Here is a 14,325-nt window from a genome sequence, read left to right on the forward strand (position 1 = left end):
TTGAATTGCTTTCATGTCCATGAGAGCTGAAATTTGTTTCTGTGCCTCTGCCCTTTGATTTTGTGGCAGGTTTGGCATGCCTCTCATTTTTGGAAGGGTGTGAAAGTGGAACCTGTAGCCTCTGTCTATAATGCCCAGAATCCATTTGTCTTTTGTAACAATATGCCAATTTTTTGAGAATAATGTCAGTTTTCCGCCCAAAGGTGCTGCCATTAAAGCTTTGCTTGGCAGGTGTAGGGGGAAGTCATTGTGTCTGTTTTCTGAAAGACTGTGATCTATCTTCTCCACCTCTTGGGGTTGGTGCTTGCCACTGTCTGGCTCTGAAAGATCCTTGCGGTTGCCCTCTACCCCTTGGACGCCTGTATCTGCCCCTTTGAGGTCTGTCCGTGGCTGGAAAGGACCAATTTTTTGAAGGCCAGTTTCTGCTGAAACGTGGAGGCTGTACCTGCAGGAAATCTTTCACTGTTTGCATTGATTTCGCTTTTTCCTCCATTTTCTTTAGCACCTCCTCTGCTTTAACACCAAACAATACATCTTTTTGAAGAGGTGCATCTAATAATTTAGCTTTGACATGATCTGGTAAGGTTTGCTCTTTGAGCCAAGCATGCCTATGTATAACAGACCCCGTAACAGCAGCTCTACATGAGGCCTCTAAAGCATCAAAACCACACTGCAAGGTATGTTTACCCACTTGCTCTGCACCATGCAACAAATCCTGCAACTCTTTTAAATCTGGTTGTTCTGGTTGTTTCATTTTGCTTTTCAGCTGAGCTATCAAAAACTGTTGATACTTTAACATATGGAACGGACAGTTTAATGCCCTCACGGTTAAAGTGGCCGAGGTGTACACCTTTTTCCCCCACCCTTCTAAAGATCTGGAATCTCTCTTTGAAGGTAATGGGTTTTTAGCAGTAGAGGCCTTAATTCCCTTGGGACCCTGTGAAATAGTTTCTGTGTCAGCAGTATGGCTTTTATATAGGAACTGGTGAGAATCAGGAACCCAGTAATACCTGTCTGGTTTAACAGGAGCTGGAGGCAAAGAATCAGGATTAAGGCTGGCTTCTGTGTACACATCATCCAATATATCTAAAACAGGAGGGATAGCCAAAGGCCTATGCTGGGGGAGCAGAAGAAATTCCCTGGGCCTTTTCTTGGAATCTGAATAATCTTGGCCTTCCCAGTGAAAGTGTTCCCTCAATGTATGCAGGGTTTCCCCAAAAGAGAAGTCCTCAGGGGGGGAGATCGAGGGAATAGACTCCTCTGCATCAGAGTCTTCGAATGGAGAATAGGTACAATCCTGGTCCTCAGATAGTTCTGAGGTAATAGAAGCTTGATCTGAGGAAGGGTAGTCTTCCTCTAATCTAGGCCTTTTGTCAGAGGGGGGTTGAGAACCCCTGATAAGAGTAATCAAATCCTCAGCCATTTTAAGCATCTGCTTTTTAGGCATGGTGCCTTGAGCGGGTGTCTGAGGAACCTGTTTTTTGGTTTTCATGGCTGTTTTAGATTTAGTGAAGGCTTTAATAGAGAAGGAGGAAGGCGTGAAGACCCCTTGAGAAATGGCAGGCATGTCTAAATTCTGAGTTTCCCCGCCAGGAGTGGCATCGGTATCTGTAGTAGGAACGGGGGCTGAGGAACCTGCGACCTTGGGTACTGAAGACACCGGTAATGCATTGTCATCAGTACTCAGGGGCTGCGTAGGTGCCTCGCTGAGTACCGGAGAACAGGTAGTCGGCCTTAGCGTGGTATCAGTAGGTGGTGCGGACCTCGTATGCCGGTCCTTATCTTTGTGTTTTTTGCTCAAAACTGGAGTCGGAGTATCCGACGACATAATATAATTACATTTTTTGCCAAAAAAGTGAAGGGCGAACTCTGCCCAATGTTTAATAGTGCGTTTGTTGAATCTAGCACAAAAACGGCAGGCCGAGACGTTGTGGTCTGGGCCTAAGCAAGGTATACAGTAAGAGTGAAATCCTTATGCGGTATTTGCTTCCCACATGAAATACAATTATTAACTTTGTCTGACATCGATCTGAGGCAAGAAAAGTTTCCCCAATGGGGTACTTAGCTTTCAAGAAGACTTCGGCTGAAATACTTTCATAAATCTCAGGAGCTGGCCGACCGGCACTTGCGAACTGCTTCTGCTTCGGGCACCGCGCAGCAAGAAAGACTGAAGAAAATGGTGTCGGCTGCCTCTTTTATACCCCTGCCGCACTGACGTCAGGGAGGAAGCGAAGACAACCGACGTCGGACCTAGACTTTGGAATTCGGCCGACCGAGGATCCGTCTGACGGCAGGATAACCCATCTGTTATGACTGCAGCTGTATACACGATGAACATCTTGCCAAACCAGGTTAATTCATAATGGTGACCACCCACTACAAACCTCAGGTACTGACTGTGTCCTTTGATGACAGAGAGGTGGGGATATGAATTGTTGAACTTTAATGTCAACAAGTAGAGTAGTCTGACAGCCCCAGGAAGGGCAAGGTAACCTACAGCTATAATCAACATTTTGAATTTTGGAACTTTTATGAGTTTATAGGCTCATACCAGATTACTAGGCTAAAGGCTTAGGGGCCCTCACAAGCCTAGTCAATATAACCTGATTTTACCCAATATATGGCCCTTAGGGGCAAGAGAATGGTGTGGATTTGTGCCTGTCCCCTGAGTATCTTATAGACTGCCCCTGTCGATAAGGGACATAAGCACTACTCCAAGCTTGAATTTGCGATTTTCCATCCATTGATCTAAACTGTGTTTGAAGACAGCCAGAGAAGGGCTCTGCTTAATGTGAATAGGAAGCCTATTCCAAAAAAGGGGCAATGTCCGAGACACATCTGTCTCTCCAGCATGCTTTGTTTGAGTCGCTGACTAAGTTTAGATCCACAGATCGGGTGACCCTCGTGAGTTTGACTTGCAGATGTGTATCAGCTATGTCAGGGCTGGATCTGAGAGTGTCTTGTAGGTCAGGATTAGGTCACCCCTTAATAGTTGGTAGAAGGCAGAGTAAAGGGCTAGGGCTTTTAGACTATCCACATAGTTCACGTTATTTACACCCTGTATTTTCTTTGTGAGGAACCTCTGAGTTCACCACAGTTCCTTTAAATGCCTAGTCAAGTACATGCCAAATGGCGTACTGTTCTCAATTATTGGTCTAATGAGAGCTGAGTACACCGGGACTACAATTTTCTCAGATCTGGATGTCATACCATCACTTATAAGTTGTGCCACATAAAAGGATTTCCTCATCACTGTGGACAAATGGCAGTCAAAGTTCAAGCTACTATCTATCTGTGTACCTTGAACTCTCACCTCTGAGTCTACTCTAGGGGGTGTGCTACTGATGTTGTAATTTGCAGGGATATTTGACTTTCCAAAGGGTATGATAATGCATTTTTTTGTATTTACATTTCAGCCGTGGCTCTAGCACCAATCATGTCTGATCTAGACCCTACAGAAGGATATCTACATTGTTGGTGGATTCATTGATTGCCTCAGCTTGCAGTCGTCTGCACACTTTGTCATCCAGAGGCCTTCCACATTAACCTTGACTTCAGAGAAGCATATTCTGAACAGGAATGGTTTCAGTACTGAGCTCTGTGGCACACCACTAATAAATGGCCTTTTGCTGGATTTGGATTCACCCACTTTAACCACACATGCCCTGTCCATAAGCCAACTGGCTATCCATCTGGTGACTTGGGGATTTAAGCCCAGTTTTGAGAGTTTAGTTATAATACCCAGAGTGAAGAATTGTGTCAAATGCCTTGGCCAAGTCAAGGGAGGTGGTATGTACTATTTTGCCCTCACTGGCTTTCTCAAAAAAATCCACCAGGTTCACTAGACATGACCTGCTCTTGACAAAGCCAAACTGGGTTGGGTCCATTGTTTGGAGGTCTTCTGTCATTATTTATCAGGTCCATGATTATTCTTTTCATGGCCTTACATATAACAGTAGTCAAACTTATGGCTCTGTAATTTCCTGGGTCAGTAAATGGTCCCCCTTTATGCAGAGGGATGACTGTTGTAGTCCTCCACTCTATCTAGACAAAGCCAATGGAGGCTGTGGTTAAACAGAGATCATAATGGGCCTGGTAAGTCCTGATTTAAGCTGTTTAAGAAGCAACCCAGTACACTGTCAGGCCCCCACAGATGCCATATTATTAGCTTTATAGAGTGCAGTGGCAACATGTGCTTTGGTGATAATTGGCGGTGGAGTGGTGCTGGGTATTTTGGGGGGGGGGGGACTGGAGGTGAAATTTGAACTGAATCTGTCAGACAGGACATTTTCTTTATCTTCTGGCTGAGTATAGCAGATGCCATCTACAACTAATTTTGCACATTGTTGGGTGCTGCCATCAAGAATGTGGACATAACCGAAAAATGCATTATGGTTATCCTTAGCTTTGCAGGCTATTTGTATCTCAAAGTCTGCTTTCAGAGACTTAACTAGTTCCCTGATTTGCTTGTTTAGACTAACATGGGACTTAATCTTCTATTGTGCACATTCCCTCTTACTTTGAAAGTTTTTTTTCATGTACGATCAAATTCATTTTTTTGATGCAGAATAGATTTAGGAGTAAATAAAGTTTATCCAGAAAAAGTGGGGCAGCAAGCGGAGGGGGACACTGCTTGTCATTTTTCTCAAAGTTAGTTTTACAGAGACATTTTGCTAGTAAAACCTTTTCCAATATTCCTAAGGAAAATGCTTGAGAAACAAAAAAAAAAACACAGGAGTTGACTACAAGAATCAGGAGTACATTGTACTAGAACCACAGTCTAGTGTTGGGTGATGGAAAACAGCAGGAAGGAGGCCAGCAGCACTGAAATTAGTGAAAAATTGGATCCTATAAAGCATCAAACATTTGTGAGTTGTAGCTTTGCAAGAAAAAGTGCCTAAGACTGGACTTTCGTTGAACTTGTTAAACTTGTGGGTGGACTATAAAGCTTATACCACACTTTAGGTCATTAATGTTTTGAAGGCCATGAAAAGCAAGAAAAGGTAACCAAGTAAAACTATTTTTGTTCTTATTAGTATTTGTACAAAACATTTCATGATATAAACTGCATGCTATGCACAGTAAAACAGTTTTGTATAATGTGCTAGTCAGGGGTATTTTAAATGTTGGGGGAGTGTTTTCAGTGACTGTTATACGAGTTACAGATATTAAAGTAAACAAGCACTTTTTAAGTTGTAAGAAATATATGCATTACAGCATAAGGGAAAAAGTCTGGACAAAAGCAAGTTTAGCATTAATATGCTGTGATCTTGGGTTGCTAGGGTGAGGCTAGGGTGTAGACATGTACCGAGTATATGTAGAATTAAGATATTTTCTCTTATTTTTACAAGGGTGAATGTTTAGATTAATGTGTTTGGCTTATGCTACAACCAAGTTTTTTTTCTAAGCAAGTAGTCTTTAAAAATAAGACAAAGGGATGAAAGTAATGAAAATGTCAAGTTTCTAACACCTGCAAAGACATTAGCTTGTTTTATTGTTCCACTAGCAAATGTTCAGTGGGAGTCAAGAAGTCAGCAGCTGAAGGCAGCTGTACATTCTGTTCTGAATTAAATTTACAAAGATTCATTGCAGAGTACTTTTTCATGGAGACAAATTAATCCGGACAGTTGTGAGCATTCTTTGATGAGGGAAATGGAACATTTGAAAGGTACAATGGCAAAGAGTTCAATGAAAAGTAAATTTTGAAATTAAGGGAAGTGAATAAGACAGCAGCCTCCTTAGCAACCTTAATACTTACACATTTAACAGAACACTGTACAGTTTAGCTTCATTTAAAGATATAGACAGTGCAGCCCTTTTTCTTAGGGCTAAAACTTAATGTTTTAGATTAGGCAATGCCTGTTGGTACAGCTGTTGATTCGGGGTAACTGTTCCTATCTGGAGGGTTAAAGTTCATTTTTGAAGATGTACACAGTTTTGTGTGTTTGTTCTACGTTAACAGGTGATGGGGTATTTTATAAATGTATTTAGTTTTTTGTTTGCGAGTTTTCATTAAAACAAAAAGTCTTAAAAATGTGACGGGGTTCAAATGCAGAAGAGAATATACTACTTTACAAACAATCAGCTTGCTAAATATTAATGTGTGTACATGTAACAAACGCTGGAAATACACATTTAAAAAAACGGTCATGTACAATAGGTGGGAACAACAGATTGTTATCATAATGGCTATACTACCCATATTACCTTAAACATAAATGCCTTACAGGTATAGACAAAAAGGAAAGAAATACAGAGTGCAAACAACAATGCTGCAGGAGACACATTTGGAAAGAAAAAAAACATGTGAATTTGACAAAGAAAGGATTTCAGTATGGATGCTCAGCAGAATATCAGGGGACAAAGGACAAGGGAAGCAATTTTACTAATTGCTACAGTGGCTCCAAAAGTGACAGAAGAGGTGGAAAAAGACAATAATGGAAGATTTGTGGTTAAAGGGCTACTGGCAAGGGAGACGGATTATGCTGGAGTGTATTTATATTCCATCAAAACTGCTATTACAGGGCTTAATAAAATTTTGGGAGAAATAATCAGCTTTCATCTGGGAATATTACTTATAGGTGGGGAACTAGAACTTGATTTGCAACACTGAGGATGTATCTGTGGAGCCTAGAAGGGAAATTATAACAAAAGACTGTGGATTTCTGAAGAAATTTATGAAAATATCTGCTATGGAAGATGTAAATTCAGTAGCTGGAACACAATCAAAATTTACACATTATTCCCCAAAGTACAAAAACTGGGCTAGACTAAATATAAACCATATTTTGCATGATATATGGATTTAATTAAAAGTTTAAACGCGCATCCAATAACTATGTTAGATCATGCAACAATTAAAAACAGATAAAAATGCAGGGTAATGATGAAAAAATGAGGCACTGATGCTTTCCTACCTACCTGTTAAAAAGAAAGAAATTTAAGGAATGTATAGTGGAAATTATGTGAGAGTTTTTAGGGAAGATGGAAATATTTTTAGAAGTTATAGTTAGTGAGTAGTATAAAATAAAAATGGAGTTGAAAAACAGGATAGAAATAAGAGAGAAAAATATGGTTAATAAGTAATGGGAATTAGAGGGGCTGACAAAAGTTTAGGTACTGCAAAATAAGGGAAAGCTCAGAGAACAAGAAGAGTCACGAATGCAGAGAACTAAAGAGAAAATAAGGAATATCTACATAACATGCACGAGTTTAAAAGGTTGCTCCTAGCAACTATTTCTTGATAATTCCACAGCATAAAAAAGTTAAAACAATGACTTGGGCAGCAGAAAAAGTGCTGTTGCAAAAATTAGACAGCCTATAACAAGGAAAATAACCAGAGATCCTGTAGAGGTTTTACAGATATTTCAGAAATGTTATGAAAATTTGTAAAAAAAAAAAAAACAGAGAAATGTGGAAATAAAAAAAAACACAAATGGAAATAATATTTTTGGAACATTTAATTATATCAAAGTTAAAAAAAACAAGGCTGAACAACAGTTAAAACAGAAGGGATGAGATAAAAACAGTTATGTAAAATCAATCTTCAGGGAAGTTAGTAGGGAAGATGGTGATAAAAATCCTGAAGACTTTAACAGTATTTTACAAGGAGGGGAATTTCCGCACCAACATTTTGAAGAAAGCTGTAGTGGTTATATTACCCAAAGACAGTAAAGACTAATTTCTTACCATGATTATAAAGTGTTTACTTCTATACTAGCTAAAACAATGGCAAAGGTGCAGCCAAAACTGACAGACATGGGTTCATGCAGCGTTGTGGAACAGATGCAAACATCTGACAACATTAATGCAGCAATGATGACCCAGAGGGAAGCAGAATATAAGAAAATGGTGCTGTGGTTGGTGGATTTTGGTGCAGAGAAAGCATTTGTCAGAATAAGCTGGGATTTCATTAGTAGGGCAATGGAAGCATTTGCATTCCCTGATACAATAATAAGTTTAATTAGGATGCCATATGAATGACTGGAAGCAGGAATTAAAGAGGAAGGGTTCCTCTCTGATAAGTTGTGTTTGAACAGAGGAATCAGGCAGGAGTGTGTCCTCTTTTTCCCTTATTATTTGCTTTATATTTAGAGTCACTGGCAAAAAAAAAAAAAAAGGGACTCAGAAATGCAAGGACAGACATTGGTATGGTAATCCAGAAAGGTTGGCTATATTTGCAGATGATTTTGTACCTGATAAATCCAGAAAATAACATCTCGGTGTGATGGAACATTTTGAGCCCATTTAAAGTCTTTTGGGATATACAATTACTGAAGATAAAACAAATGCTACAGCTGTAAATTATATAACCACATACAAACTGGTTTAGCAATACCCATATGACACAACAAGATCAAATATTTACAAGTATGGATTAAAAAGGCTTCTGGTATGGCAACTAAGGATATGTAGGAAGAGACTAAGCAAAAGTTAAGCTTAGAAAACTGAGAAATTAGAAGCTCTTGCTTATGGATAAGGAGAATAATATGCAAGCTGTGACATTTTTAGCCCCTTTAACTTTATACATGGGGCAGGTACATTTTTATCAACCAGAGAAGTCGTGGACAATAATTAAGAAAATGTTGAAGGGATTCATCTAGGAAGAGAAGAGTTAAGTGGAATAAAGTTCATCTACCCAATAGAATAAGGTGGATTAGGATCATCTAACTTGAAGGGATATTTTAGAACTACAGAGTTTAGTCTCATATACATAACACAAGCAGAAAGTTATAATTCAAAATGGAAAGGAAAGATGATGAAGCTGGGGGAGTTCAAGAAATACTGAGCAAAGGTACTTTGAATGCAGATCAATTATATTCATAACGTAGCAGAATGTATTCTAAGAACTAACACAACGTGAGAATGGAGATTTTGCCAATAGGGATCTCTGTAAGTAGGGGTACAGAAAATGGGCAAGAGAAGGCTGGAATTTACTGGAGAAAACTGGCAAAGGAACCAAGGGATTGGGAGCAAATTAACAAGAGAGGGAAAGGTAAGTGAGTGGGATGAGGCCAAGAAGACATTTGGACTGCAGTTTACAGAATAACTTCCTTACCAGGGATTGATAGCATACAGACAAAGAGAAAGGGATGTGGGAATCTTAAGTGAAAGACCTGATCTGGTGGAGTTTTTACTTGAATCTAGAACAGAAGCTGCTGTTAAAAGGGATAATTAGTAGGGCATATAAAATATTGCATGATAATTATAACAATCAATCAGGGAGCAATTTACATAAATAAATGAAAAATGTACAACAATACATGCATAATAATGTTCCGGAGGAGGAAGTGGAATGAGGTGTAAGGGAAAGCAGGAATTCAGCAATTTATGCAATGATGGACTGGTGAGAGTTGCAAAAAGGAAAAGATGTGGTGTATAATGTATGCAAATGGAAAAATGTTAATGTGGTTTGTTTTCTGTTCTGCTAAAGTACATTTGCCTACGCCTCAAATGATAACTCAATAAAGGTGTTTAAAAAAATCTTCTGCCCAGAGAACGTCTAGTTCCCTTGGCAGTTTCTGGGGACACTGTGCCAGGACCTGCAATGGGGATCTTATACAGAAACCTGAAGAGGCTTAATCTTACAAAATATGCAAGGTCTGTATGGAGCAGGGTTGGGAAGTGAGAATCTGACTTCAGGGATGCTGTATGAAAAACATCACAATGTTCTTTGCAGTGTGGGGGGGGGTACAAGAGTCAGGAGGTCCTATTATCTCTTATGTGAGTCAGAGGACTCTAGAGTTTGCCACATGAAGTATTCTCTCATTTCTGAGTGATATCGGATGATGTACTATCTGATGGAGAATCAGAGGCCAAAGTGTCCCTTGCTATCTGTGTCAAAGCCCAGAGGAGAGTTAAGTTGTGACCTGTAGTCCAATACCTATCCTCTTCAATATCAGAGGGGGTCTTAATCCTCAAAACGAAGAGGGTGTTCCTATTCTTCTTGGGAGATGAACTCTAGACACAGAGAGTTGTTCTGAATCTAGCTGCAGGCTACAAAAAAACTGAATGAAACTAAGTCAACTAAGCCAAATCCTACAGCAGAGGGTAGCTAAGGCTATGGAGGGGAAAACACTCACCTACAGCCTGCTGTCTTGGTAAATAGTAGGCCCTCCTTATGAGTGCCAAGGTCTTAGTCGACAGACAACCATCAGGGATTTAAGAATCCTAGGAAGAAGTGCCTAGACTCAAGTTGAAGATACAGACATCTTCTTTAACAATGACTGTGGGAATTCTACCCTCCCATTCTGGTGTTCTGAGATGGCTGTTGGGCAACAAGACTTCCAATGAAAGACATAAAGCCTGCTCTTTAGACCAATAAGATGTACTAGTAACCAGAGGCTTGATGATATCCTGAAGGGTGACGGCTCAGGCTTTGATAACAGTACGCAACAAGCCTGAGGGTTCTTCAAGTGCTTCTGAAGGGTAGACCCCCTCACACTTTTTTTTTTTGGTCTGGCACCCATGAATATTTAGTCACCCTCCCTGCGATGCTCAATGAACCCATCTGTTCTATGAAAAAATTGGTTGAGTGCCAGTAGTGATGACATCATCCACAAGGTTGGAATTTTTTTCATTGTGCACTACCTTTCCTCCTGCATCAGCTGGAAATGGCCAAGAGGCAGACAAGCAATGGGGACATGCTGATATATCGCCCCACCTCTGCAAGAGATCAATGTCCATCCCTTTCCCCTCCACAGACCATACCCCCCCCTTCTAATCTGGTCTTCATCACGGATCATATGGCAGTAATGCCCTCCCTGCAAGACAGGGCATCCAATATCTATGAGCCACTAATTGAAACTGGGTTGCCTAGGTCAAAGTTAGGCATTTATTCCTCTGTGCCACAGCACTGGCAGACAGCCTCATACCAAGAGTCGCCACTGAAATCAGAAGTTCCAGAATCTACCTTTCTTTTATCCCTCTGGATGTGCTTCTCTTTTTTCCCTTTTTGGTGTGGATCTCTGCACCATCCTACCACTGCAAGTTAGCAAATGGCAGATGTCTTTAGCAGGGTGACATAAAGAGTCTCTTTGGTCTGCTACACATGGAGTTCTTCCTGCCTTCTCCTTATGATCTTTATGAGTGAAAACTCCTTGGAGATAATAAAATCAGCCATGTCATACTCTTGGCCTAGACAGAAAGTAAGTGCCTGATATACACAATATACTAACTCCTAGTTCACAAATGCCATGTAATTTTGTGAAGCCGAACCATGTCCTACTTCTGTTGCTATTTTGTATATGTGAAGGCACTGGAATCAACAAATAGCTCTGGTTGATGGATATATATGTATAGAATGCATACAGATGTTAATTCTTTCTTATATACGGGAAGTAGAGTTAGTGTTGGAAATACAGGCTAGTTTATAAGGTACAGTCAATTTGTGTGTGTTTTTTTTTTTCTGCAACTTTACTGTATTTATGCTCTATTTGTTGTGGGGATTTATCCATGGTTTAGAAAGTAGATTTTAAGGGGTAATTTGAAAGCATTATTTTGCTCTTGATAGTTTATGTAGCGTAAACATGAATTTATTAAATTTGAATTTAATGTTGACATCTTTCAGATTGAGTGGCTTTCACTTTATAGCCAAAGAGCTCATGTTAAAACTTTAAAGTACATAAAAGCAGTAATAATCATAGTTGACAGAATCCCAAATTAAAATGGCACATTTCAAGGGACATCCTAAATTTAGACAATGACAGACTCTACCAAGAAGGAAGTTACAAATATGTGATGCATGGTAGAAAAAAAAACAGGAGGGAAATCTGGATGTTTCCACTCAAACTCTAGAAACCATTAACTCTGGAAGAAATAAACAGGGTCTAAAACTGGGTTGTAAGGAATGCTTAGATAATCGGGGCCTAGACCATGCAAGGTTACATACATTAACATGACAATTAAAAGGTCAAGTTAGACCAAACTGATGTAGGTATGGCAGAAACATAAAATATGCATACACTTTTTAATATCATGTGGGACTTCTCATGAGTGCATGGAATGAGGAATGACAACGTTGCCGGGTCCTGAAGAAGACTATAAAAACCTAGCACCACCACCAATGATTACTTCTCTTAAAATCAGTTCCCTGCCACCTGATATCCCGCATCTATCCATCTTATGCTTATTGCCTCATAAAAGGTGAGGTCAGCCCCCCCCCCCCCCCCAAAGAAGGTAGGAGAAAGTGAGGGTCTTCCTTCCCCACACTTTCCTACAAAATAAATTTAAAGAATAATGAGATCCCTACAACCGAAATGGACAAGGATAGTAATATGTCACCTGTCTATGGTTTTCTTCAAGATAGCCTCCTCCTTTAGCACCATTACATCTTTTTAAAGGATAAACAGTTTTTAGGTTTTAGAAAGAATAAGCCAAGAGGGTGTTTCCTCTACCAGTCTGAAGTCCATTAATTATTTGGCTTACCTGTCCCCCCCCCCTGTAGGTTAGGCTCTGGAGACAATGGCAGAGCTCCCTAAAACTAGGCCCAACACTGTGGCTAGGGCAGCAGACTCAGGGTCTTACCTTCTACCGATGACACACTAAGGCTTTCTTGAAAAGGAACTCAGGTATGCTCTCTTAAATGATCCTTCCTGAGGTGATGTCCTTTTTGGCAGACCACCATGGTCACAGACATGGACTTTAAAAAGAGAACAGTAAGCAATAAAGCCAACTAGCAGATGAAGTAGCTGGGTACATACCAGAACCTGACAGCTACAACTTAATGAATGAAGCATGAAACATTAGCACCTTGATGCAAACTCCATCTTTTCTCTTTATACATTTTCTATGCAGATACATAAAGAGTTGGCATTATACCTGTATTAACTGAAACAATCAAATATAAAAGGTGAAAATAATCATCTTCAACAACCTTTCAAAAGGTGTCCAACTAGTGCAAAGTTGAAGTTAGAGTTGAAATTGAGGCCCACAAAATGATCCATCTGCTTGCAGTGCCATTCTAGTGGTCGTCTTATTTCCATAAAGACCTCCTCTGGGCTCTAATGGAAGACAAAACAACATTTGTAAAAAGGTCAAAATAAATGTTATTTCTTATTATTTTGGTCAACAGATACTATATAAATAAGCAATGGGCATGATGGTCTTCACATGAATTGAAAATGTTTGCTGAAAATGAAAAGAAAATGTGCACTGGTAAGGCAATGTTTGATTTATTCACAAACTCTTGAAACACAATTTTTCTTTTTCTTTAAAAGAACTTTTTAGTATTCACATCACAAATAAACTGAAATGACAAAAATGCTTTTTCTAAAAAAAATCAATAGTGTACAATTAAATGTCAGAGCCAATAAAGCTAATTACACTACATTAATGACTGCTGTCAAACCACAAAATATAATAAATTTAGATGCTTCACAATTTTAGTATTTACTATTTACTATGTATAGTGAAAATACAACTGAGTGTAGAATAGAAGCATATCTAAGGCCACATATCAGCAATTAACAGGAACACCTGAATCATCCACTTGAGCTCTCAAGGTACACAACTGCAGTGGTGCAAACACAATGCAGCAACAGCAGTAAGGCTTTTTTAATATGCCTTTGAGACTAAACTGAGAGAAAAAGTATGCCATATTTATTAAAAAAAAAAAAAAAAAAAAAAGTCTCACTGGCTGCTTATAATTCTGTCTTAAATTTTCAATATACAAATACTGACATAGTTGAGTAGGATCAATTTTAAACAACGCAACATGGGGAGGGGGATCCAAATCAAGTCCTACTGCAAATTAACAATGCGTACTATTTTAGCAGGCCATTCAAGACAACCATTTGTTTATTCATTCTAACCGGCATTTGTTTATTCATTCTAACCTGTTCTTGTAAGTAACTACAGTATCTTTGAATTTTACCAAAAAACTTAACATAATCTACTGAAAGGTTTAGAAGTGTTTCTGTTTTCACAATACAGCATTTTTTTTGCTATTAACATTAATAAGGACAAAACAGCTATCTTAAGCTTAGCCTGTTTATCCCATCGAACAAATCCAAAAAAAAAACAGTGCTAGGATTTGAACATGTTTTTGTGGCCAAAGGAGGTCTAAAAAGGTCCATCCTGTAAATCTGTAATATATTTCTCAAGGATCCCTCAGAATAAGTGAAGCCAGGTGCCCCTACCTCCCATACTAAATCTACAGCTGGAAGACCTGGGTCACCTAGAATAGATAAGTTCAAGTTCAAAATCTGCTTTCTACTTTTCATCTGCAATAAATTAAACACAGTTATACTGTATGTCCACAGCATTTATCTTACCTTATTCTCGTGAATTATTTATTAATGAAACTACATCTGCTTTCATTTTCTG

At 39.3% G+C, this 14,325-nt stretch overlaps 1 protein-coding gene across 1 annotated transcript in view; it reads right to left on the minus strand.

The window, feature by feature from the left end:
- NF1 (neurofibromin 1) overlaps window positions 1-14,325 on the minus strand; it is a 5,218,972-nt gene that overhangs the window by 671,517 nt on the left and 4,533,130 nt on the right. Inside the window, exon 47 of the mRNA XM_044054637.1 lies at window positions 12,875-13,001. Within this exon, the coding sequence (XP_043910572.1) occupies window positions 12,875-13,001 (127 nt within the window). The remainder of the gene's footprint in view (window positions 1-12,874; window positions 13,002-14,325) is intronic.

This window comes from Protopterus annectens, chromosome 13.part0 (assembly GCF_019279795.1).
Source record: "Protopterus annectens isolate FY-2018-M chromosome 13.part0, PAN1.0, whole genome shotgun sequence".
NCBI classification, from domain to species: domain Eukaryota; kingdom Metazoa; phylum Chordata; order Ceratodontiformes; family Protopteridae; genus Protopterus; species Protopterus annectens.